Source organism: Penicillium samsonianum, assembly GCF_028829775.1.
Source record: "Penicillium samsonianum strain IBT 33392 chromosome Unknown utg000002l_segment0_segment0, whole genome shotgun sequence".
NCBI lineage: Eukaryota > Fungi > Ascomycota > Eurotiomycetes > Eurotiales > Aspergillaceae > Penicillium > Penicillium samsonianum.
In genome coordinates this window covers 114145-140097 of record NW_026643260.1, presented here as the reverse complement: position 1 = coordinate 140097, position 25953 = coordinate 114145, and the positions used below count along the sequence as shown (strand labels likewise).

The 25953-nt window shown below is 47.1% G+C and overlaps 8 protein-coding genes across 8 annotated transcripts; 5 read left to right on the top strand and 3 right to left on the bottom strand.

Moving 5' to 3' along the window:
* Positions 1 to 1032: 1032 nt before the first annotated feature.
* N7471_001909 (putative peroxidase) lies at positions 1033 to 1761 on the top strand (the record flags this gene model as incomplete). The annotated part of the gene is made up of 1 exon (XM_057274629.1): positions 1033 to 1761. The coding sequence occupies one exon, from the start codon at positions 1033 to 1035 to the stop codon at positions 1759 to 1761; it is 729 nt and encodes a 242-aa protein (XP_057139267.1).
* A 778-nt stretch (positions 1762 to 2539) lies between these two features.
* On the bottom strand, positions 2540 to 4172 carry N7471_001908 (T6SS phospholipase effector Tle1-like catalytic domain-containing protein; the record flags this gene model as incomplete). The annotated part of the gene is made up of 5 exons (XM_057274628.1): positions 2540 to 3067; positions 3129 to 3337; positions 3395 to 3488; positions 3551 to 3879; positions 3953 to 4172. 5 exons carry the CDS (start codon positions 4170 to 4172, stop codon positions 2540 to 2542), a joined length of 1380 nt encoding a protein of 459 aa, XP_057139266.1.
* A 2142-nt stretch (positions 4173 to 6314) lies between these two features.
* N7471_001907 (MFS transporter) lies at positions 6315 to 8078 on the bottom strand (the record flags this gene model as incomplete). The annotated part of the gene is made up of 5 exons (XM_057274627.1): positions 6315 to 7322; positions 7374 to 7465; positions 7521 to 7740; positions 7802 to 7858; positions 7923 to 8078. The coding sequence occupies 5 exons, from the start codon at positions 8076 to 8078 to the stop codon at positions 6315 to 6317; spliced, it is 1533 nt and encodes a 510-aa protein (XP_057139265.1).
* Positions 8079 to 9830: 1752 nt separating this feature from the next.
* N7471_001906 (transposase) lies at positions 9831 to 11128 on the top strand (the record flags this gene model as incomplete). Its single annotated transcript, XM_057274626.1, has 2 exons — positions 9831 to 10190; positions 10376 to 11128. The coding sequence occupies 2 exons, from the start codon at positions 9831 to 9833 to the stop codon at positions 11126 to 11128; spliced, it is 1113 nt and encodes a 370-aa protein (XP_057139264.1).
* A 553-nt stretch (positions 11129 to 11681) lies between these two features.
* N7471_001905 (uncharacterized protein) lies at positions 11682 to 12176 on the top strand (the record flags this gene model as incomplete). The annotated part of the gene is made up of 1 exon (XM_057274625.1): positions 11682 to 12176. One exon carries the CDS (start codon positions 11682 to 11684, stop codon positions 12174 to 12176), a length of 495 nt encoding a protein of 164 aa, XP_057139263.1.
* Positions 12177 to 13112: 936 nt separating this feature from the next.
* Positions 13113 to 15222, bottom strand: N7471_001904 (fungal specific transcription factor domain-containing protein; the record flags this gene model as incomplete). Its single annotated transcript, XM_057274624.1, has 5 exons — positions 13113 to 13515; positions 13574 to 13806; positions 13871 to 14287; positions 14350 to 14666; positions 14724 to 15222. Coding segments are annotated over 5 exons (1869 nt in total), but the record flags the coding sequence as incomplete, so codon positions are not given.
* A 3406-nt stretch (positions 15223 to 18628) lies between these two features.
* N7471_001903 (antibiotic biosynthesis monooxygenase family protein) lies at positions 18629 to 19012 on the top strand (the record flags this gene model as incomplete). Its single annotated transcript, XM_057274623.1, has 1 exon — positions 18629 to 19012. One exon carries the CDS (start codon positions 18629 to 18631, stop codon positions 19010 to 19012), a length of 384 nt encoding a protein of 127 aa, XP_057139261.1.
* A 1739-nt stretch (positions 19013 to 20751) lies between these two features.
* Positions 20752 to 21207, top strand: N7471_001902 (Zn(II)2Cys6 transcription factor domain-containing protein; the record flags this gene model as incomplete). Its single annotated transcript, XM_057274622.1, has 2 exons — positions 20752 to 20896; positions 20957 to 21207. 2 exons carry the CDS (start codon positions 20752 to 20754, stop codon positions 21205 to 21207), a joined length of 396 nt encoding a protein of 131 aa, XP_057139260.1.
* Positions 21208 to 25953: the final 4746 nt, after the last annotated feature.

Here is a 25953-nt window from a genome sequence, read left to right as displayed (position 1 = left end):
AGTTCTCCATTGATACGCTTGAATGATGACTACGCTTGGCCAGAGGATTGCCTACCGCGGTAGGACTATCAACAAAAATCACCATTATGTTATTACACAAATACACTGATTAAAAGCTATGATACGTTATCTGACAGCATAGTATACAATGGTACCATACCTGATGGCAGAGGGTTGTAGGCAATCTAAATTTTAAGGTTCGTGGATGATCTCGCGGGATAATGCAAGGTTTCAAAGTTAATTTAGACTCCCGTGCGGCAGATGACCAAGAAAAGCTTTAATCAGCTATAATGACGGAGCCCAACCTGTGGTAGGATATGGATCATGTGACCGGTTTACTACTGCACATGCAGTCAGTGGCAATTGCGTAGCGTCAGGATGATGAAGCACGCACATATTATATGATCTGAGACTTCTTTATATGCAAAATGAAGAGGTCTAGCTTGTACCGAAAACGTTGGAGTTATAGCTTCTATGGGGGTCATTTTTGGGGATTTCTTCTCAGTAAGGCAGGGAGGGTATGGGGCTAGTGGGCTGTGATCGAACCCCTCAGTGACGATCTAGACGTGGTGTTCTGGAATTATGCCGCTTCTGACCGCCTTCCATTGGAAGTAGAAGGATTGATCGGAGCCCCACAAAAGACTCTGATTTCACCAATCCTTTTCCTTCTTTCTCTTCCTTCTTTGTACTTCGTATTTTAGTTGAAATGCACTCTTTTACTCAAAGAACTGGCTGGTAACACCCTCTAGACCTTTATGTTTCCGTGTTTAACAGCACTCTTCTAACCAGGTTTTCATTGTAATTTCAAGAGATGAACTCATTATTGTCTCTATCTATATGGGGCTAGACCTTCTTTTTAGCTCACTGCAGTTCACAACTACGTAATGATTGCAATGGGCCGCGATACGCCGAGACCTACAAATTGTCCTAACATCTGCTTCTCCTTCCCTAAATATACGTTTTCTAATACACGAGATAAACACCTTCGGAACCAAGAGAAACCTGGGCTGCACACTTATCTCATACGATACAATGCCTAGTCATTCACAGGCAGTGGAAAAAGGCGAATATCGCCCTGCAGCCTCAGGAGATCTACGATCTCCCTGCCCCGCCCTCAATTCTCTTGCGAACCACGGATTGATCCCCCGTGACGGTCATAATATCACGGCCGACCAGCTTAAAGATGCTCTCCAATATATCGGCGTCGGTGTCGATATCCGACATATCCTAGTGAAGAGAGCATTTACTGTTCATGATGAGACTTCTCATATCGGCCTTCGGAACCCGGGACAGGTGAATGAGTCTGGAATTCCTGTGCTAGATCTGGATCAGACTGGTCGCCCTCATGCTGTGGAACATGACGTGTCTCTCTCCCGAGAAGACCGCGCCCTAGGCGACTGCATTAAACCAGACCCAGATTTGGTTGGCAGATTGGTTCAGTATCCAGGCAACAAGGATTCGTTCACTATCTCCGACCTCGGTCGATTCCGTAAGCGGCGACATGCAGAGCAGAAGGCAAAGAACTCTGAACTAAATTTCGACTCCTCAAAACACAAGGTGGCTTGTGGTGAAGCTGCTATCTTCCAGTCTATTTTTGGTAAGGGCTTTTTCTACAAACTGCCAACAAAATACGTAAAAGCGATGTTTCAGGAGGAGCGTTTGCCATATAAGGAAGGTTGGAGACCGCGATGGACTCCGGTGATGATTCCAGAACAGTTAATATTACAGCTGGTGATATCACATTATGCCTCAGCAGCTTGATTCATAGGGGTTGGTAATCCTTTTATGCTATGGAATTATATACGTGCTAGCAGGTTACGTATCTGAGTTCCTATATCCCGTTATCATGCCATTAGATTGTAATTCCTTGCAGTGATCATGTGTAGGCAGATATTTAAGCATTGTTATCCTCGGTGGAAGCCACCACCACTGATTTAGTCATTCATGCGGTCTAGAAGCATCTTGGGAATCCTTAATCTAGTAGGAATTGTAGTGAGCAGCTTATTGATCCTAGGTAAGACAGGCTCTATATTATTCTAGCTAACCCTAGAGTAGCTGAGGTCACTAGCGGAAGCCGAGTTGAATACTGACTATAGAGCGAGCGAAACCGGGTTTACCACCGCACATTCGTCCTAAAAAGGAAAGGTTCGATGCCAGCCATTGACTATCGACGGAAGCACCTTGCCCGATGTTGCGCTTCTGAACCCCCCCCCCCCCCCCCCCCCCCTTTCTTTTTCTTCCCCACCATTTTTCTCCCATACAAATTGCCCAGATTTTCCTGACGTCTGTCAGACGTAGCTCACCACAATAGGATAGGAAGACAGAGGGAGCATAGAGACACAATCTACACTAGAGCAGGCCTGGGAGCCTGCAATCTCACCTGAGGTGATCCTCAACATCAGTCCGTATATTCAAATATCAAGGCCTGAACATACCCTTGTACAATTTGCATTGGCTGTACAAATAAAGAATCAACGCACCGAAATACAGTATCAATTAGCCATTCATTCATCCGAGACGCTACATTCGCAACCTCTGATCACTCAGGTCGCACGCCATTATCCCTATCAAGATCTGCGAGAAGGACCTTCGGACACAGCAACCTTGACAAGCTACCCGTAGTTTTATAGTCCCCCTGGTGCACCACACTCATTTTCTTCTCTGGGCGCATCACATACTCGGGTATTGCCTGTCCGCCCTTTTTGTCCCACCTCCAGCCGGCATCACCATCAGGCTCCTCGAGGGAATACCCGTAAAGCGACATTGGACTGTAATTAGAGAGTTTACTCTTCCGTATCCGGGCAATCGGATGGAAATACTCGTTTGTGGCGCCACCACTTCCGTCACCTGGGCCCCGCGGGTAGTTACCCGGCGTGCGGTCTTGCTTGCCAAGAATACGGAAGAAGGTGCCTTGCAGGCCAGAGAAATTAGAAACGATGGGCCCGCAGCCCCAGCCGTCTGTAACTTTATTTTTGGTGTTGTTCTCGGCCAGCGCGTACTGGTGCTGCTGGATGAGTACTTTGATCGCGACCTCTTCAAAGGTCAGCATGTCGGAGAGATTGTCCACCTATTTTCGAAGGTTACTGAGTCAACTAGAATCGTAATTTAGAGGATAGAAAGGGGTTTACCATCCATGCAAATGTGATATCGCCGATCTCTTCATGGTCACCAGCGGTACGTGGATCTTCTGCTTGCCCACCGATGTTGCCGTGAACGCCGGGAAACCAACATTGTTGTAGATCCTTAGCCGGGGCGTCAATAGTCTTATGCCAGAGGGTAGGAAGAAAGGTTTGTCGTTCCTCGTCAATGGCAAGGGCTTGGAAGGCATAGTCTAAATCTAACAGGAAGCACTATTTAGCGCCGGTATAGTAAGGTATTGGTGATAATAACTCACTTTTTGATAAGTTCGTGTTGTGAAATGCGTACTGTTTGTTGATTGCGATGCCAGCTTTTGTGGCCAATCTGACAAGCGGCCATTCAGGGATTCCCTAGCCATGTGAGGTCAGTGTCGTGGTAGCAGTATATCATTAATCATCCCCGTGTCGCGTACCAGAGCACCAACAGTGTCCCAAACCCCAACAACTTTAATCCTAAGATCATCTATCAAGCGCAGCTTGTCCTTATTCTGCTGATACCACGGCGTTTTCTCGAAAGGCTCTCCGTCCGTATTCTCACGGTAGGCCTTCCACATTTCTGCAAAATGCGACATGTGCACTGCAGAGAGGACACCGATGTCACTTATCAGGCCAGCGACTGAACGCACTGTGAAGGCTCCGCGCGAGAAGCCGAAAAAGAACAACTCGTCGCCAGGATCGTAGTTATTAGAGATGAAATCATAGATCTGGCACACGTCGACGTCTAATCCCCAGCCGATGCCGCCTATAAGGGAAGCAGCACATAAGCCACACTCGTTTAATAAATGGGAAGCGGCACATTCTAGCTGAGCACTCACCATATATGGCCTTTTGGAACGGAAGGTCTCCGGATCCTAGGCCGGAATGGTACGACACGATCTGCTTCACAATATTGCCATCGGCATCGGGGCCACTGGTCGCAATTGCTCGGGCGATCTTCGCAACGTTTGATGGCACAGACTTGTCTCCCTCATCAGATGCCAGCCATGTTCCGTCGGCGCAAAGAATTATGCGCTTGTAGCCTGCTAGCTTAGGCATTTGTTGCGTCGTGATGGAGCGAATCTGGGTCTTCCGGTGAAAGGCAAGGAAGAACGGACATTGACTGCCCGTAAGGAAGCTTATTATTCTCGGAAAGCCTAGTTTAGTGTTAGCCATCCAGCTTCTACATAAACCTAGCGTAGGGCTTGGCCTGGGCCCTTGTACTAAAGTAAAGTGATGGTTTATTCGGTGCATTCAACATTGAGGTATTTACATAATCGAAGTAAGATTTGGCCAGCTGGAGGAGACTACCACAAGATTTATCAATTTTAAAGTTGTATTAGGTACTTATCATGCGGGTAAGCAATGATCAGGCAGGTTGTTGCCAGATAGGGGGCTCTGATATCTACATATGAAAGAGAATTACGCCCTTCAGACATCTAAATCGTAATGATTTCATAATTTGGATTGCGTTAGATCGATCCTTCTAGGCTCCGGTTTTGCCGAAAGCAAACTGCTTGGGGAAGCTAAAGATGTCATTTCGGCTTGAATGATCGAAATTAGAAGGCTATTCCGCATTTTTATAGGTGGTGACGATATATTATTGAGTCTAAAATTTTTAATGGGACATCCTTCGCAACCGGTACCTTGGTAAAGTTATTGTATCTTAGCGTTTTCATTTTTCATGCGGGGAAAACAATAATTTTCAGTCTCCACCCGGGGTGGGAATATAGAATAGGCAACACCGTAAAACCATGGATCGCAGAAACCTTAACATGATGGGCTTGGCGATTAACAAGATGCATCACAATCGTCTTCTGATTGAATTCTGATATACATCATTTGGTATTTGGTAGTCTAGAACTCCCTGCCTGGCCATAAATTGTAAGCAAGCTTAATTCGAAGCCTGGTCGATGATCTCGTGGGGCAAGATTAAAGTCGACCTAGACTCCTATCGACATATAACCCAGAAAGAAATTCACAAAACAATTACTCGAATGTCGAAATCTGTTATCTGCTTCGTTAGAAACTAATGACGATAGTACCAGCGCTATATAACCCTTTATTAAACCAATAAAGCAGAGGTTTGAGAATTACAAAGTATAGTTTCCGCGCGAGTAAAAGCTAGGCTTCTGCCGTCTTACTGGTCGGCCTGGTTGCATTCTCTACCTTTTTTTCCATATTGCCAATGTTTATACGTCAATCCAACGGCAGTATCTTCTATAATATAGCCTAACTGTCATCTAGGACCGCTTCTTCTGGTCTGACGACGTTGCTGGAGTTTGCTGGCGTGATTTGGTATTGGAAAGGCAAGCAGGATTTATGCATAGCATATAAAGGTCTCTATGCAGCTGAGTACTTACTGCAGCCACCATCGCAACAGATCAATGTGAAGCAGCTAGTTTATAATCGAAAATTGGCGAGGGTTCCCCTATTTAAAACCAGCTCAACACAGTTGTGTGGCTGCTGACATACAGACTATTCGTAAATCCCACCCCCTTCTATACTCTCTCTAGTTCATAAAAGTACCTATCCGAATTTAGACAATATAAAGTTCAAATCCCGCCCCAAAAGTAACGTATTGCCGTGGCTTCCCCGCTGACTTTCTATTCCCTTCGTTGAGACACGATTTGACGATATCCAAGAAAGTTGACATCTCGATAGGTATTAGTTGAACAGACCTATTGCTGGTTTTTGGATGGTTATATTAAGTCAATTATTCCTAACTCTTAGCCTCTATATTAGCTTACACATTTTTCCCTACCTATCCATGGATGTCACGATCTAGACATGACGACCTTGGATCTGCCGTTACTGACCGCCTGCCGAGTTAGGGAGGTTGGATGCCAACTTGTGTTTGCATGGTTTGCATCAAGACCCCACAAAAGGATCTTGTGCCAACCAATCCTTTCTTTCTTTCTCTTCTACTCTTTGTAGTATTTTAGTTGAAATGCACTCTTTCGTTCAAAGAACTGGCTGGTAACACCTCGTACGAAATGTTGTTCCAGTCTACTCATGGCCCCACTTCTTTCTCCTATAATAAAGCGAAAGCCCTAATTCCAGTCTACCTGACTGCGCCCACCCCCATGGATTAAATAGATGGCGAGAGCAGCTAGAAAAAATAAAATTTTATTAAATACCATCATATGACCTTCGAATTTGTGCCCGCATCCGCTATATACACACCCAAATGTATGGATCTTATCCAGCAGCATAAGTACTCTTTTTCCTCAACATCTCACCAAACTTCCACAAGAATACAGGTGCAGGAGCAACAATGAGAATAGCCAAGAAACCCAGCAAACTATTTCCCCAGCCATAATGCAACGCATTATACATATACGGTGCGAAAAGCGGAAATCCAAATCCAGCCAACGACCGCAAAAACGCACCAGCTGCAAAGGCGCTAGCCGCGAAGCGCGTATATGTATCAACTATATAGTTCTGGATACACTGGAAAGCAACGATAGTACCAGTACCAAACAGCACAGCGCCGATATTAGGCGCGATCCAATGACAATGTTTCTGCGCTGTCCAGCCATAGATGAACAAACCACAAGGAATGAAAAAGGCACCGACAAATAAGAGTGGAAAACGGAATTCTGGTTTCCCGACGCCATTGTTGCGAGCCTTGAGACGGCGGTAGATTCTGTCGTTGAGGGGTGCGCAGATCTGAGAACCGAGCCAGAAGCCTAGACCCAGTGAGATGTAGCTCAAGCCGCCTATACCAATGGACTCGTTGTAATACTCTGGACTTGTCCAGAGGGAGGGGAATGTCGAAATGACGAGGTACATGATGCCGTAGATGTAGGCCATGAATAGGGCGAGGACTTGGACAATTGGTTGGGTGAGGAGGAGTTTAAATGGTCTGACGAGTGAGCCGCGGAGGACTTGTGGTAGGGCCTTCTTTTGGCGCTCTGCTTCTGTTTGATAGGATTCGTCGCCTGTTTCTTTGCGGATGCGCACTGCTCGGTCGATGAGGATTTTGGGCCCGTAGCTTTCGCGCAGGAAGAAGAGCCCCATCACTTGGATTAGGCCGTCTACTATTGATGTTGAGTAGAAGACCCAGCGCCATGTTGTGTTTTCGGCGATGAAGCCTCCCGCGATTGGGCCTAGCACTGGGCCTAGGAGAGGTGCTAGGTTGTAGATTGCGATGCCTTTTCCGCCTTCTTCGGCGCGGAAGCAGTCTGAGAGGACGCCACCGCCAATCTAAAGAAGATTAGGTGGGGTATATAGGATAGGAGAGGGTGTAAGACTTACTGCTAGCGGGGCACTTCCTCCTAGTCCAGCGAAGAAACGGCATACGATCATTTGAACCTTGTTATTTGACACAGCACATCCGATTTTAAAGACTAGGAAGAAGACCTCGGTCATAGATTTCTGAGAGAGGACCGAGGAATAACGGACCTACTGCGTAGGCTAGAATGAAGATTGACAGCATGAGTTGAGAGACTACTTCGTCCTTAACGTTGGAGTCGGCAGCCAGCGATGTGAGTGCTGGCGCAACCATCGAAGAAGAAACCGGCGAGATAAATGTAAATAGTGATACTGTATTAGTAGCAGCCCACTTCTTCTTAGTGCTCCAGTTCTTAGGGTTTTCTGGGTCTTCAGGGCCATCCCATGTCACCTGCGATTGTTAGTATCTTATACAAGTTATCGAACCTGGAAAAATAACACTGCCAACATACCAATTTCGGACCATGGCGCGACCGATTCGACTTTGCAGTCCCTGGGATTCTCAAGCTCTGGCTGTTACGGATCACCCTTCTCCGAATCAAGGTCGCGTTCGTTCGCAACGCCGTTCCTCACTTCCTGTATCGTATCGGGCCTCCCTTCGCCTTTGAGTGTTGATGCATCGTCGTTGGATGCATCGCTGTGGTAGACAGATCGGTCGTTCATATGTCTCCTTGGAAAGACCCCATCGACCTGCGCCATCCCAGGATTCGACAAAGACCGCAGCCTCATCCTGAGAGAGCCTGCAAAAATGCGCAAGCGATACCTCGTCCTTGATACACGGGAATCCGAATCCGAACTTGACATCGACGTCGATCGAGATCCGGCCGGGCCAGATTCTTTATTATGTTCCGACATGGTGTAACCTCATGTAGTCAAAGCAATAGGAAGTGAGCAGACAAGAATATGTACTGAAAGCAGCTATATGCAAAGTCAACCGTGCTAGAAGCTGAAAGTCACGCGACACTGAGCCACCAGAAGTCAAAAAAAGAGACCAAACATCGACGGAACGTCTATTTATATCAGAAATCCGAAAACACTTGGGCCCAGGGATAAGTCCCCAGAGGAACCTGCATACCGGCGATAATAAAGGACTTACAGTGCAAATTGATCAATCAGTCGAGATATGGGGCGGAAATATCGATGGAGTATTGCTGTCCATGAGTTGTCACCGCCAGTGATGTGATTCACCCAGTTCGGAGGTTGGCATTCTCAGATTTCAGTGTGCTTTCGAAATAGCCACCGCTGCTACTACAATCAAAAACAGGATTGGGCGCATTTCGAGAATTCGGTAGAAAGGTGGATAAAACATGTAGAGAACATCTCCGCCAGTCTAACCTGGTGGGGGAATCGCTCATTTGACGGCGTTCGGCATACGGCATTCGGATATGTGAAAACGCGAGAAGGCGAGAATAAGAGAAAAGAAGAGCATGCGCCAGACTCACTTCAAAAAATAATTCTTTAAATCTTTAAATAATCAGGAACGAAATAATAAATACACTTTCCATAACTATAATGTTATCAAACTATGCTGTATCATCTAAAACTATACCCGGCCCAAAGGCGACCCACCACTCTCCGGCTGTTAGGCCGCACGCCGGTTGAACTGCCACAGTTGAATTGCCGGTTTTTATTTAGGTGCCAAAACTGGACCCACTTCCGATCCCCCATCAAAAAAGTCGCTAATTTCAATCGCAAATATCTCACTAGATATAGACCTATATAATCTCTAAAGTAAACAAGGGTTAGATTATCTAGATAGTTATAAGTTCTGGAATTTTTAGATCGATCGGGGTTGTGTAGACCTCGCGACTTAGGGTGAGTATATCCAATTCGACTCAGGCCCGTCTCCACTCTTTCTCCCATAGTAAAGTATTATAAGGTCGACTGAGCCTCAGTGGTCCACTGTTACGGGCATCCCCGTCACCAAAACCAGTGACCCACAACTACACCGGTGGGGCTACTAAGATATATATTCTAAAGTCGAGATGGTAGGATTTTTAAACTTTAGTGATAAATGAGCTAATATCTCCCTTTCTAGACTAGCCCTAGAAAATCTCAATAGTAGATTTTGTAGCCCTTTTCGGATAGTATATTATGCTATTTTCTTTTTGATATTTTATATAATTAATTAATTTAGGGGATTGATATTCGTACCCCCCCTATGGATAAACGTACCCCCCCCTGCCTGCAAAATCAGGCATCATTGACCGCCTTCCCCACCGCCTTCCTTTTTTTATACACCGCCTTTATGTCAAACAACCCATATAATACTAGCAAGACGGCGGATACCTACAATTTATATGTAAACCCTATATAAAATTAAGTCACTTTTGTCACATAACACTCCGTACATACATAGGACTAAACCAAACAAATTGATATTCCAATTCTGGTTTACATACATTAACCTGCCTTCTTCAACCCCATTTTTTCATCAATATCTTCATCAAATGCATTCAAACCATCAAATTGATCGTCAATATGGCCTCTCTAAGCCTTGATTACCTGGATTCGGATCTAGATTCCGACCCTGAGGTCATTCCCGAGTCCCCACCCGCCCTGCCAAGCACCCTGCCAAGCCCGGAGATAGGCACCGAGCCAATCAACCTACCAAGCACCGAGATACCCCTTCCCCCTCTCGACCAGTCATATGCCACACCAGAGGCTGGGATCACTGCTATCAATGACCATGGCCGCGTCTATGGTTATGCAGTGATAAGCCGACGTTCAAAACGTACGAAGAAAGGTGTTAAGAAGACTATTCGGCTGTCCTGTGATCGATGGCGAACGATCCCTCCAGAAACCCAGGATGATCTTTCTGTTCCTGATACGAATCTTTCTGTTTCACGGAATCCCACAACCCTCGCTAATAAATGCCCGTTCGCTATCTCACTTCGGCTCCAGCATAACACCGGAACTTGGAACATCACAGTCGAAAATCCAACCCATAACCATGGCCCATCCCCCCGTCAACCCACCCTATCCATCGCCACCGAGAGCTTGTTAGCAAGGCTGATGAAATACAGCAGCAAATCAAGCAAGGTATCCCTACCCGTCGGATTCTTACCAAGCTCCGAGAGAGTGATCTAGATTCTTCCCTTACACCCCGTGATATCTACAATTTTCGGAAGAAGATTAATATGGAATTTCTCGCCGGCCGTACGCCTCTTCAGGCATTGTTGATAGAGCTCCCGAAGGGTAGAGAATGGATCTTTAGATACGAAGTCGACGATGATAACCATGTGACCGCGTTATTTTGTATGCACAAATCGAGTGTTATAATGCTAAAATTGAATCCCTGGGTTATCTCGATGGACTGCACGTATAAGACTAATCGGTACGGTTTACCTCTCCTTGACATTGTTGGTTTTGCTTCTACCGGATTAACCTTTCATATTGGCTTTGCCTTTATAAAGGATAAAAAGGACGATAGCTATGAAGTTGTTTTAAATTGTCTTGCTGAGGCCTATGATTCCCTAGGTCTTGAATACCCCCATACGATTCTTACGGATAAAGAACAAGCGTTAATGGATGCTATCGACACCGTGTTCCCGAATACGAAAGGTATGCTTTGTATCTGGCATATTAACATATACATCTTAAAGAAAGCTCGACCAATTCTCTCCGACCAGATCGCTAAAGCTCGACGAGAAGCCAGCACCCAGTCAACCAACCAGTCAACCACCCAGGAGAGCACTCAGCAGAGCACCCAGTCAGCCTCCCGGCGGAGAACAAAAGCCGAATTAGAGGAGGAACGTCGCCAACTTGATAAAGGCTAGAAGCAAATGCTTCGACACTAGAACCGAGTTGTTTATACCACTACTATTGAAGCAATGAATCACCAATGGGAGCTTTTCAAAGAGCGCTATAAGGATCCAATCTTCCAGCCATTAGTTGACTACATTGAAAAGGAATGGCTCTATGACTGCCCTAAGAGGTTTCTTCATATTCACACCGCTCACTATCTTCATCTCAGAGAGATAGCCACTTCTCGAACTGAATCAGCTCATTAGCTCCTAAAGCAGGACCTACATGTCTCAACAAGTGATTTACTAGTTGTTCTTCAGGCATTTGAGCGCGCGGTCAAGCTTCAATTCAGAAAAATCCAGGACGAGATCGAAAACAACAAAATCAGAAGGCCAACTAAAGTTCTACCCATTCATAGACTACTAATTGGAATAGTCTCAAGCAAGGCAATTCAACATGTGAAGGACCTTCGCGCACATTATCTTCCAGAGGGAGACGATAAACCGCCTATTCCACCGTCATGCACCTACAATTCGAAGCACACATCTGGATACCCGTGTATTCACATAATCAAGGAGTACGAAGATGAACACAAGTGTCTTGAACCTGAGCTATTCCATCAACATTGGCATTTACACAGAGTATCTGCTCCCCCAATCAATCCTATCCTTCTTCTTCAAGAGCCTCTCCAGGTTCGACGACGAGGGCGTCCCCGAGGAGCGAGAAACTTCATCAGCCAGTCAACCACTCAGCAAGCCATACAGGAGAGCACCCAGGATATCCTCTCTTCGCCAGATCCTCTCACCCAGGATCGATCCACCCGGCGAGAACCATCAGCATTCGAACATGTGCTTTCGCAGGAAGGTGGACGGGGACGGGGACGTAGACGGGGACGTGGACGTGGAACTAGCAGTGGTGAAACTGCTAGTGCTGAACCTACAAGCACCGAAGAACGGGGACGTGGTCGAGGACGGGGACGGGGAGGAAAACGCGCGCGGGGGGTTGCATAAGAAGCAGGATGATCAATATGTAGATTTTCAAGGCAGGAATCAGGCAGAATGTACTATTTTTTCTCATTAAAATGCAGTGTTTTTTACTATGTAAACCAGAATTATATGGTGGTGGCAGAATATATGGCAGAAAACTCTGTAATGGCAGAAATATATGGCAGAATTCAGTGTCGCACCAGATCGGGAAGGCGGTAGTAGTATGCACCTGATTTTGCAGGCAGGGGGGGGTACGTTTATCCATAGGGGGGTACGAATATCAATCCCCTTAATTTATTGATATCTAAGAGTAATACTTTCAACTTTTTTAGTTTTCGAAAGGTATTAACCTCTCACTAGGCGACTGAGATAAGACTGATACGGATCGGTATCGAGGCCCGTATTAAAATCCGCCGGTCGCACCCCACCAAAAGAAAAGACCAATTTAGGCCTTAACTGTTAACCACCTTACCAACGAGGTATCGATCCCAAATTTGGTAAGCAGCCTTATATATAATTCGAATAGAGCTGTACAAATTTTCAGACCTATCGGAGCACGGGAGTTCAGTTATATTGAGACGCCATTTACCTGAACCTGACCCACTCTTCTGGGGCCAATCAGACCACACTAAATTCATTACCTGGCATGTATACGGTCGGGAATAGAGTTAGTTAACAAAGCATGATTGAGGGTTGTCCGTCAACAGCAGATTGGGCGATTAAATGCCGTGGGTTCAATGAGCGCCTTGTCTATGCTTATCTCATCCGCTGAAATCTTTGTACATATTCAGACTCAAACGTCGAGCATATTTACTTATGAAAGTTCCGCCAGTATGTAATAAACGGTTCAGTAATAGATCCAATCCCAGAGGCCGTTGTTTAATACCGCTTGAATGGAGGATATTTACATATTTCGACATGTAGAGTTTGCTCCATTGCTTTATTCAAAATAGCCGATATATCGCCAATACTAAGATGTTCGAGTAAATGCACAAACAAACGCCCAAGTCGTTATTATACATTCCCCTGTTCAAATAGGTGAATCACTATATTCCAGAAAAAGCTCCGTCTCTGGCATACTGAACACCCCAGAATAATTCTCTGCTCCAGTCGATATGAACTCGTTGAAAACATACTCATTTGCATTCCAATGGACTGAAAATGGATTGCCCACCGGATTGGACAACGAACTGTATGACTGAGGCTCCAAAGGAATTATCTGCATGGCGCTCCTTTCATCATTAAAAACCCCCCGAGAAAGACTTAAAATCTTCTGAAAGAGCGTTCGCAATTCCAAAAGGGGATGGCTAAGTCCACTTTGAGCTAGGCAATCAACTATAGCGTTCATGAGGTTGAAATCACTAATGTCGGATGTAGCAACGAAATTGCAGAATACAACAAGATATGCTGTCGCAGGGTAGAGCAGGACAGTGCTAGAACATGAATTAGATTGTACTTCTCATAGTCTGTCTAGCGGTATTAGATGCATACCGATTCAAAAGGTTGACCGCAGTTTGTTTCTGGGCCGATTGGCACATAGATACCAGGGCCAAGAGTTCTTGACGAGCAGACTGCAGATAACTCTCTGTTGTGCCAGGTGCTTGAGCTTTGCCCGTCTGTAGGACATATAAGATTGTGGTCATGACTGACTGGTAGGCGAACTTCAGGGTGGATATTTCCGCCTCGGAGTCAAGACCTTTCCATTGAGAAGAGAACGAAAAGATCTAGAAATTGAGTTAGTATATCATAACAGAAAAAGGAAAGACCCAATATAGAGCCTATACTTACCTGGCTCATTCTTCCCTTAATGTATTGCATCTTCCGTAACATGTAGTTTCCGGTATGATGAAGTGATAATACATATTCGTCAGTCAATGAGCGACCCGGTAGACAGGATATTATTGTATCTTGTACGTGGGCAAGATCTAGATAAATGAGTAAGAGTTCAGATATAGGAGGGTAAGTAGGGTATAAGTCGCAGAGATTGGATGGTAGTTGAACGTCGAGACGGCACCACAATTTCCGTGATTTGAACGCATAGTTTCTGCTCAATGTGTAGCACCGAATAAAGCAGAAAACCTCTTCCTCCGTTGCGTTTCCATGAAGAGCCGTGTTGTGAAGATCCAAGTCGATGCAGATTTTACAGGCGGATTTGATGAGGTCGCCGCTCAAATCAACGTCGCCACACACTTGGTAAAGAAAAACCTAGACGTAGTTAGTTCCGAGGAAGGATTGAACCTAACTACTTCACTGGGAGACAAGCTTACCCCACAGATAATAGCCTGTAGAAGTCCAATGGATGGTGTTGTTAGAAGTGGTATCTGCTTTAATGCAGCCTGGGCGGCTACTCGATACTCTGTGGCACTCTTCTTTAGCTCAAGGACGAGTTCGGAGTCGTCTACAAAGTTAAGCACAGTTGTGAGAAACCTATAGGCGATAGCATTGACACAGACAGTATAGATTTTAGACTCGTGTGGCGATGCTTTGTTGTGAAGGAGTGAAAGGCCCATTCGTTTCAATGTTGGCTTTGATATATGTCGAAAGTAATCCGCAATAAACGCCCCAAATCTATCACTTTGGATATCTGCGTAGAATCAGCCTTCCTTTCATGACACATTATAATTGATCAGCAGTGGAGTACCTTTCAACATCCAGGTGAGAAGTTCAGTGGAAGGAATTCGAGATAATGCCTCCCCCGGGTCATTACTCTGGTTGCCTTCTACAAGTTCTCTCGAATGGTCAGACAATATCCCAATGACAGACAAGGCCGATTCGAGCACCCTACGTCTATCCATAGTGAGGCCTTGCAGATGTTGCAATTGGTGCTGAACTGTCATTTGCGCATCATAGGCTGGATCATACGAGGTTCTCGTCCCTGGCTCATAGAAGTCGCCCGGGTCATGACTTGGAATGGAGGACTCTGGCATAAATTCGGCCGAAGTATCATCGCTAATTTCTGCAAGATTTGCATTGAACTGACAATCAAGTATTGTTTGAAGTCGGGGGCTGTGGGGAGAGTGGTTGTTCCGATACTCCTGGCGGCGAGTGCTTTTGCTTCTACGCTTCATATCGCGCCGACGACAACATGAGATGCCCGCATCCTGACAGTTGCCACATGGATCGCGCCTATCGCAGCGGACCTGCGTGTTTTGTAAGCATGTTTGAATATGAATTCAATTAGTTTCTTCATACCTTGCGAGAATGGCACAGGTCACACTGCCGTGATACAATTAGCACTAGGGATATTTGATTCTTTTAGGTAGAATTCGCACCACTGATTGAGTTCGCCATCTGTGTTCAAATGAAAGATAGGTTGTCATATTGAGATTGAATGCCAATTGCTCTCCGAGATGGGACTGGTCAGGAAATGACTTACACAAAAGCTTCAAGGACAAGATGGGGAGAATACCGGACATGGAACCAGGTACTAAAAATAATATTCCTAGCAACTGCGAAAATTTCGAGCATTCGCCAAGCAATTTAAACAGTAGGCAGTGCTGATCGACTTGGCGGTTGCAAATGATTCATTGATTTCTTGGCACAGCTAGTTCATACAATTGTCTTCAGGAGTTGTCACTATTTATTAATATTTAATGACACGAGCCAGTGTATTCTCTTAGGTAGCGTCTTGTTTAAGGTTTAGTAAAGCGAGCATACCAGTTAACCGTACACCTGTACATGTACCGATAGGGATTTATTTCAACGTATGCAAGCTAGACAGTACTCAATTCATTTTGTCTAAAATGATAGCTTGCGGTATTAAACCTCTCCAGTCTAATCTTACTCTAGTGTTTTGGGTACCTTCATTCAATCGCATTAATGCCTTCAGATTCACATTATGAAATATTTGACGGGGTAGATGATACACTATCACTGTTGGCTATTCTTAGGATGGAAGATTATTTGTGGGATAGAGTGTTAACGATGGAAGAGGAAGAAAAGGAAAAGAAGCAAGGCGGGATTGCATCAGCCGAGAGAGAGATCGGACATTTTAAGACCCGACTTGCCGACTCCCGTTTAACTGTAATTTATACTACCGCACCCGTTATTCTGGCATATAAATAAATACTTTCGCCAAAGTGGCAGTATTACAGAGCATCCGCCGCTGTAGGGGATTCGGCCAGATGAATGGCAAATAATTTGCGGTAGGTTGAGGGCCGAACAGCAGCGCGCTTTGCATTTCCGGCGCAACCAATTCGACGGCCCGGCTTTGGTCGTTATCCAAGGAGGTATCGGGGAACTCCCGGGTTGTCAGGGTCGCTTGTGTCGGCTGCTCTTTCTAGCGCAGGGGGCGAGTTTGAAACTGCAGGTGTCTCAATGTTCCCCTTTGGATTTTCACTGAGACTGAGATTGAAGATGGTTTGCTCTAGGTGGAGCATTCTCCATGGAAATTCCGCAGTTCCAATGTGTCTTTTCCTCCTTGCACTTCGCGCAAGACGTGGAAAAATACACTCAACTTGGACTTTGACACAGTTAGAACACGGATCTTGCCCGTTACAACAGATTTTCATTTGTTGACAATGGAAGCAACCCAGCGAATTCAGTCGCGCAGCTCGCGGTTGCTCCCCTTGTCGATGCGAACTGACACCTACTGAGACATAACCGTGGTTAGCCTGCATTACAAGAAGCAAATCTCGGAAGCCGCCTCCTGCTTGGCATCAATCAGCAAATGTTTCTTTGGAATGGAAGCGTGCCAGTGAATAATATTTGATCTGTAGTGAGTGCAGAAGAGTTCAACGTCAGTGATGAAGGCAACTAGTGTGGGGATTGCCTGTCCAATCCAAATTTCCACATTTGATGATCACTGTCGGTGGGTTCCAAGGTATTGGGTCGATAACTTAGATTTCGGCCTTCGTATTACCAACATCAAGAATGTCAACTTTCTGCGCCCTGCCGATTTGTCAAGAAGTATGTCTTTATTTTGCTGGCGTTTTAGGTCCTCTTTGGGTTGTGGGGAGGGAGGTTTGAACTGCAAAAGACATCGGGTTTTGGAGTTGACTCCGAGTCCGGAACCTTGGATCTCCCACGGTTTACCTTTGTTTGGGTCCCGGCCCACTAGCTTTTTACCACCACTTTTTGAGTTATTCGCTCTTGTTTTGCGTTTTGCCATTGCTCTACGTCAAGAAAATCCGGGTGAGAGATTGATTGCTATATTGCAATAATTCCAAGGAACCTTTCTATGATGGCCACGTCCCTAGGTCCGGCCATAATCTTCAGAACAGGCTTTACTAATTCGATGGGCAAGAAAATCAACATTTTGACCATGTAAAATTAGTTCTGGCCTCTTGTGCGACACTTTTGTGTGCAACAATTCCTTTTAATTTGTGTGCACGGCCTAGTCCACTTAGGGCTGCCCCGTACCTACCCACGAGATATGATGATCATACAACCCATGTCAACAAATTGACCTGTATCCCACGACTTATGTTCGGAAGACGATGGAAGCATCGGTGAATTCATCGTCCGACGACCGATTCAACTTATTCGACTCAGGAGTAAGGCAGCTGATTATGTAGTAAGAGATAATTTTGAAGATCAACCGGGCTAGTGCGAAAGGCGAAGTTATTTCGATAAATCCTCGTGCAAACTCGACAACTGTGCGCAAATTGAGAAGCTGGCAACGAGGTCAATCAAAGCTTTGCCTGATATCTCGCATCAATCCATGCATTGAACTGTGTCCATCCACAACATGACTTGTCACAATTGCATGATCGGCCTAGCCTGTCCGAGCCAACAACCTCTGACAAGGTCGTTGTCATCAGCTATTGTGTCTTCGTAGCAAAGAGTTTACTAACAGCGTACGCCCTCGCCAAACCCACTATCTCTAGCGCCTCAACTTCAAGATAGATTATGAGTTTTCTAGTAAATTGTTTTGGTCCTTTCTAAGAAAAGCATCAAAACGATTCCCTGGCATGTACATTGGCCACTAAATGGCCACCAGCCGGAACTTGGGCCGCAAAAATTTCATACCTTGCATTTTCGGGCCCCAGCTCGAGCAGTAATCACACTCACTCTGAATAAATCAGTCAAAGTGATGATGCCATCGAATTCTGACACGGGAACGAGGCATGTTCAAGGCTTGAAGGTGGAGGTTTTGTCCGTATGTTGATCCGGAGCCCGGAGCCCAGGGACAGTCCGAAACCCGAAAGCAGCCCTGAAGATGCCGCGGAGAGATAATTATTGAGCAAAACGGGCCAGCAACAATATCAAAGCTTTTCCCGGGCTTCGGGCTCCATCGGTCCATGGGAAGCTCCGAACTGCGGTTCTACTAGGCACCCTAGAAAGCAAAAACCGTAGCAGCTGTCACCAACCCTGCCCACTGATCCACTCATTGATGTCCAATAGTTGTAAGCATTCACGGCTGTGGCAACCGTCTCTGTGTAAGTAAAGATAAAAGGAAGTCCATCCGCCCTCCGATGAAGTTGCTTTCCCAGCACTTATCCTAAAAGAAAGATTTCCCCTCAAGGTATACTCGCATCCTTTTGTAAAGTGATATCTTCTTCTAACCATCTGTCTCAAAGTACTATCATACAGCTCCCTCACAAAATGGCGCCTATTCATAAACCTCTCGACCGCTCCACCACCTTTGACGCAATGCTTTCCATCAATCCTCCCGTGGGACCTGTCGTCCTTCTCAATATCATTTCAATTCCGCCGGGGGCCGATAAGGAATTATTCCTGAAGACTTGGAGCCGTACCGGCGAGATTCTCAAGACTGCGCCTGGTTACATCTCAACCCAACTCCATCACGCTATTGGAGATGGCAATTTCATCGTCAACTACGCCATTTGGGAGAACAATGAGGACCTGAAGAAGGGCTTGGCAATGCCTGAATTCAAGAAGGTCTGCGAGGATTTCCCGGAAGGCACCGAGTTCCGCGCAGCCGTCTTGCAGAAGGCTTCAATTAGCGGTATTTGCGTAGGTTTGTGAATCCATAAGCTAATGTCGACAATATTTGCTTTTGATGTGCCGCCGGGTTAAGAAGCAGCGAATGAATTGATATTGGTTAACTAACGTATTCCACATGCGAGTGGATCAGTCAATCCAACCTACTAATTTCAAATGTATATATCTTAACCAAAACTCCATTAAATTCAATACACTAAAATCATAATCTATCTGGACATGCATCTCTTCTATGCCCCTGGTTTTTGTATAAACCGCATGTTGGTAATGCTCTCGTTCGTGGCTGTAAAGGTGGAGAAGGCCTTCTTCGCAGGGAGCGACGGAGAGCGCGAATGGTATGGTTCCTGTGAACGAGAAATAGGTTCGTACAACTTCTAAACTCACAATTATTGCATAATCGACTGTCAATAAATGCCGGCACCGGTTAATTTGATGTAAGGGTCATTTTAAAATGAACAGGGAGTTAAAAATAGAGAAAGGCCAAGGATAAAGGGGAAGGGAAATTAGGAAAATCGGTGGTTTGAAAGAGCCAACATAATTTACCATCGAACTGGACACACCCTCTCGGCCCTTCATGGAGCCCGAGATCTGAAGAGAAGCTCCGAGAACATTTCGGGCAGTCAACAATAAGGTCTACTGATCGGGTCGGTGTCTTGTAGAATAAAACGTTCCTACGTTAGCAAGTGACGAAAAGGTTGAGCTTGTTCACCATTCCACTTAAGCTCTCAAATTGTCATGGAAATGGCACCTATTTGAAACTCTAGCTCCATTTCTTACACCTATGTTGTGATATATAAGTTCAGCAGAGGTCCGGCAGGTCGGTCTTTAACGGGTTCTGTCGGATTCTGTCGGATTATGGAAAGTATGGAGAATCATCAAACGGGTATAAGCATACTTTATTATGGAGCAAGTACCCCACACTCCCTACGTGTGCGATTTTCGCTAGGTAGAGGCTGCGGAGGGCCCAGTGGTAGACTTTGAATTCCCATTGATATACTACCAAAACAAAGACATCCGTAATCCGTTCTGATATGCGCCTAATCTAGCCGGGGTGGGGGCGTCCGCCAGCAAGTGGAAAGAAATACGAGCTATTTGCACTATTTATGAGCCCCTCTGAGGACGTCAGTATCTCTACAGTTATCATAGTTGGTGTTGGAGTAGTTGTGCTTCATACGACATTGGTGGCGGGAGAGGTCGGAATCGATGCAATCGTTTTCCAAAGCCACGATTCAGTTTGAGGCTTTCGAGAAGCAGCAGGGTAAGCTATGGAAACCTTTAAGGTGATGGAGGCCGTTGACAAACATCATACGTTGAAAAGATGCGTGAGGACTGAAACTCCATTCAATCCTCCTTGTATTGCTTCCAGTATCTCCTCCGCATAGAAATAGAGATCACTGATATGATTAAAGTCATTGGAAGAGACATAAATTCCTCTAAGAAAAATCTGGGAACGGGAAGCTGGCTATGCGGCCAGAAACCTCCGACAATGACTAAAACCCTAAACCTCAATTGACCCTGATGGGGGAAATACGAACTTGGCCTATCTTTCTCTCCAAACCAAGACGTCAAGAGTTTGATGTTTTTGTCACCGATTTTGGGGTAATCATTTCATCATCCTCACTCACATCTTCATCACTGTATTCTGACTCTCACCAAAGGGCGATCCATGATATAATCGTGACTTCGGATCGCCCGTCCATTCATGGCGACTATAGGCACTCATGGCGAGGAGGACGATCCCCTGAACGACTTCAAGTACCACGATGATGATGCCTCACCAGACAGTAAATCACTGCCTATGCACAAGAGGCGCCGTGTCGGCCGCGCATGCGATGAATGTCGTCGAAAAAAAAAAGATCAAGTGCGACGGCAAACAGCCCTGCACCCATTGCACAGTCTATAGTTATGGTACGAAAAGCCCTTGCGTCCTTAATTTGTGACTCTCCCCGTGGCCTAACAATCCTGTAGAGTGTTCGTATGACCAGCCCTCCAATCGTCGTCACAACCCTGCCCCGCAATATGTCGAGGCTCTCGAAACCCGCCTCTCCAAGGCCCAAGCCTTTCTCCGAACCGTTCGCTCTGATGTCAACCTCAACGACCCGCAGCTAGATGTGCATGCGACGGAACAGATATTAGCCGCCCAGAAAGGAAAAAAATGCGACTGGAGATGCCAAACCGCCGATTGCCCAGGCGGATTCTACGGCAGAGACGGGGGATGAGGGATTGCTTGAGACGATGGTTGATAGTTCAGGTTGTTTAGATCGGGATGATCAGGGCCATTGGGATTATCATGGACACACGTCTGGAACTATCTTTGTTCGCCGCTTGCGCAAATAGTTGGGCGCTACGGATATCGCTAGTCCGATGTCACGATCGCGTGCCTCGATCACATCGCATATGTGGGATAGTCCAAAGTCGATGTCTGAGTCGCCTCAGGATTTTTCGTTGCCACCTACACATGATCTACCCCCCGCGGGCGGTTGCCCGCCGCTTGTGTCACAATGCGATCGACCACGCTTGTTGTCTGATGAGATTTGTGCATGAGCCTTCGTTCTTCCCCAGTCTGGAGCGCATCTACGATACCCCCAAAAAACACATATCTTTGCGCGAATCTAATTTTTGAAATTGCACCACAACGCCGCGGGCTACGGTCCTCATTTTAATTGCAAGTTAATTGTAACTTCCGGCTCCATCTCCTGATACCAATTATATATTGGTGGAAGGTATGGTGGCGCCAGGGAGCCAGTGGCCGCCCCTTTCAGGGGGCCGCGAAAATTCTGCAGCCAACATCAACGAGCGCATATTGGATGCCAACTACGACGTACGCCAGTTGCTGAATCATATCAGCAGTAACAACTCTGTTAAAGTCCCGAGACCAGTATTAGACTATCTCAAATCCATCCAGGAACTCACCACAGACCTGATTAAGAACCCAATTGGCCAGGACTGGAAGCAGCAATTTGAACAGCTGCGCCAGGAGACCAGCCAAATTAAACAAGACATTCATGCGGTGAGAATTGCTTCTTCGAATGTTAATGCCAATGTCAATGGATCAAATCGGATCCGATCGTATGTCGACGCTGTCAAAAGCGCGCCACCACCGACGCACTTTTTATCTAGTCATGGGTCGACGTCGACTAACCCCGCATCGCCTTCCGATCTCATCCAGGACCGCCAGATCGTCGTGAAACTGGGTGATTCCGACGGTATTAAACACTTCCGTACACAGACCCCTGCCGAGATCACGAAGCTAGCTGAGAGGGCACGTGTGAGAGCAGCAAAAGCCACGTATGGAGTGACAGTGGCATCAGCCAAGTTTGTCGCAGCCAGACAATTGAAGTCGGGGGATGTCTCGCTCAGTCTTCGTACCGCGAAGGAAGCAGAAATCATGCGATGCCACCGAACTACGTGGGTGAAGCACCTGTGGAAGGGATCGGAAGTGCGCTTGCCGAGCTGGGGGGTTGTTGTACATGATGTCAATGTACGGTCTCTCGGTATCAATTCGGCGGTAGGACTCGGAGAGCAAGGCCGGAAACAGAGTATCATAAAGCAGTTGCTTACTGAGAACCTGTTCAACTGGGGGGACACTGCCGAGATTACCCAGGTGTCATGGCTTGTCCTCCCAGAAGGCAAGAAATCCGGATCACTGATCGTTGAATTCAACTCACCACATACCGCCAACAATGCAATCGATAATGGAACACTCTGGGACTCGGAGGTGCTTACCACGGTCTTGTACGACCGGGCTGCGCGTATACGCCAATGTCACAACTGCCAGAAATACGGCCATATAGGAAACACCTGTTCCAACGAAACAAAGTGTGTCTTTTGCGCTGAGAAGCATCATTCTCGAGACTGCCAGCGTAAAAAGGATGCAACTCTCAGTGAACGAAAGTGCGCCAATTGCGGGGGCGCACACAATGGATGGTCGAAACGGTGCCCCGATTTCATCAGAGAGATCGAGAGGGTGCAGGTTCTTGCGCAGGCGAGGGAGCGGCACCACCGGGTGCCGGCATACCTCTCGATGGCTGCCGAAAGGACGCCGGCAGCCACAACAGTGGGACCCGGGAGTTCAGGAGGTAGCGGCTCCTGGAGTTCCACCAAGGAAAGCTCCAGAAATGGAAGACAAAGCCTATCAAAGACATCGAATAAAACACCAAGCACAGGCCAACCGGCGAGTAGTAACGAAGGGCCAACATCACCGGAGGATACCGATATGCAGAGGACCCAGGAACCCCAGCCAGAGGACATACTGCCTACCTTCACAGTTGACAGCACTGAGGCAAGTGCAATTGGAGAGTCGATCCGCCAGTCGGCACAAAGGCCGGCAAGGGGAGTCGATCGATCAATCCACACACCGGTAGAGACACGCTCTGAACCTCCAAGGCGCAGAGCACCTAGCCGGGCGTCGACATCATCGTCAACGACGACCAGGAGCAAGGGCCTCATTAGGACAATGCTCAACACATCGAAACGACCTAGGGATGAGGCATATATTCTCGAAGACCAAGAAGCAGTAATGCCAGGTACGCCATCGTCATCGGCACCGGCCGCATCGGCTAGTGAATACCAGCCATCGGTACTATCCCTTACCAGCGGGAACGCACGTCGACCAGCTAGCAAGCATAGGGCTGCCGGCAAAGAGAACGCCACCATCTTCAAAACCAACATGGCAACACATACACCGGGCCCACGGGGTAAGAATAAACGCACCCTCGACGACCAGGTCAACCTCACAATGTCAGCTCCCTCGGTGAAGTTCACCAATAGAGCCGGCATGCAGGAAGAGAGAAGAACGCGCCAATTCACCAAGAAGCATACCGAAGAACACCCCACTTTTAATGAATAATACACCCTTAACCATCATCCAATACAACACGCACCGCTCGCGAGATGTCGTCATGGCGGACTTCCTGGCGAAGCCGCAAGTCGCGAAGGCGGATATCATTGTAGTGCAAGAACCATGGGAGAACCCATACAATGACACGACATACCACCCATTGAAACAGACACACGAGCTTCTCTTCCCGTCTAGTTCAGAGACGGGAAGCAGAGCACGGGTGTGTATATATATTTCAAAGAGAATCGGTACCAACTGGACGCACTACGCACACAGCGAGTTCTGCCAGGAAGTGAGAATTCAAACGGGAATTGGCGAGGTCTGCCTCTTCAACATATATAATGAATGCGGCACCACCGATACAGTGGAGCTTCTCAGCGAACTGCTAGGGGGCAACCAACGGCGGAGGAGCAGTCAGTATACTATGATTGTAGGGGATTTCAACCTCCACCACCCTGCCTGGGGAGGCATTGAGGCCACGCAGGATATAGGTGCTGACAGGCTTATTGAGCTCTGTGACGAAGCGGACCTTGACCTATGGCTGGAACCCGGTACGATTACTAGGGACCAGAACGGAGAACAAACGACAATCGACCTGTTCTTCGGTACACCGGACCTCACCGAGAGACTAGTGGTATGCGAACTGGCCCTAGACTGCCATGCAGACTCAGATCATCTACCGATCCGTGTACTACTCGACATTGACACCGAACCGACTGTCGAGGTGAAGAGACGGCTCTGGAAGGCCATGGATACCGAGAAATTCGACATCTTTGTGGCCGACAATCTCCCAATGCTACCGCAATTAACAACCCCCCAACGAATCGACGAACCACCACGGCTGTCGACCCCCCGAAAAATCGACGATGCAGTGAACCACCTGATCGAAATCGTTCAGCGAGGTGTACAGGAATCGACACCATGGGCCAAACCAAGCCCGCATGCGAACCCATCCTGGACCAAGGAGTGCGGGGAGGCTGTCAAACACTCTCGCCGCATATTCCGTCAATACCTTGCGACACATAGCGAGGAGGACTGGGAGACATATAAACTGGCTAGGAATCAAAAGGGGAAGGTCATCAAGACCGCTCTCCGGCGGGGCTTCCGGAGTTTCATTGAAGAAGCCGTGGAGCAGGGCCCCCAGGGGCTATGGAGGGTGGCCAAATGGGCTAGGAACCGAGGCCAACAACAGCAAGGAAGCGCGATGCCGGCGTTAAAGAAAGCTGAAGGAGGGGTTGCAGAGACAGACGCGGAGAAAGTCAATCTACTCCGTAAAGTGTTCTTCCCGCAACCACCAGAAGCCGACCTCTCCGACATATATGTCAACCAAAGACAACAACAACAAGGCCACGCCTACCATCGAGAGCAGTTCCAACTACCACCGGTAAACGTCACCGAAGTGAGAGCTGCAATCAAGAAGGCGCCACCGAACAAAGCACCTGGGTACGATACGCTGCCGAACAAGTTATGGCGGGTGCTAGCGGAGCCAGGCTCACGATCAGAGAAGAGATTTGTTCCACTTCTCACTACCATCTTCGACGCGTGTGTCCGAATTGGACACAACCCCCAGCACTTTCAAACCTCCGTCACAGTGACACTACGAAAAGCCGGCCCACGAGACTACCGAGTCCCAAAATCATATAGGCCCGTCGCATTGTTAAACACACTCGGCAAGATCCTCGAAGCGATTGTTGCCACACGAATCGCATGGTGTGCGGAGGAACATAATCTGCTCCCAAAGACACACCTTGGGGGACGAAAGGGGGTGTCTGTCGACCACGCGATCCAGTTGATCTTAGGGAGAGTATACCAAGCATGGGGAGAAGGTAAGATAGCGAGCATGCTACTCCTAGATGTGGCTGGAGCATACGATATGGTATCTCACGAGAGATTGCTATATAACATGCAACAAATGGGACTCGGTGCGCTCACTCCATGGGTGCAGTCATTTCTCACCGGTAGGAGCACACGAATCAAGTTACCAAACGGCTATATGAGCGAAGCCTTCCCTACACCGACCGGCATCCCGCAAGGATCGCCAATCTCGCCGATCCTATTCCTCCTTTTCAATGCACCGCTGGTGCGTACGTGCACACTCCAAGGACTGCACTACGGGGAGAGCGAG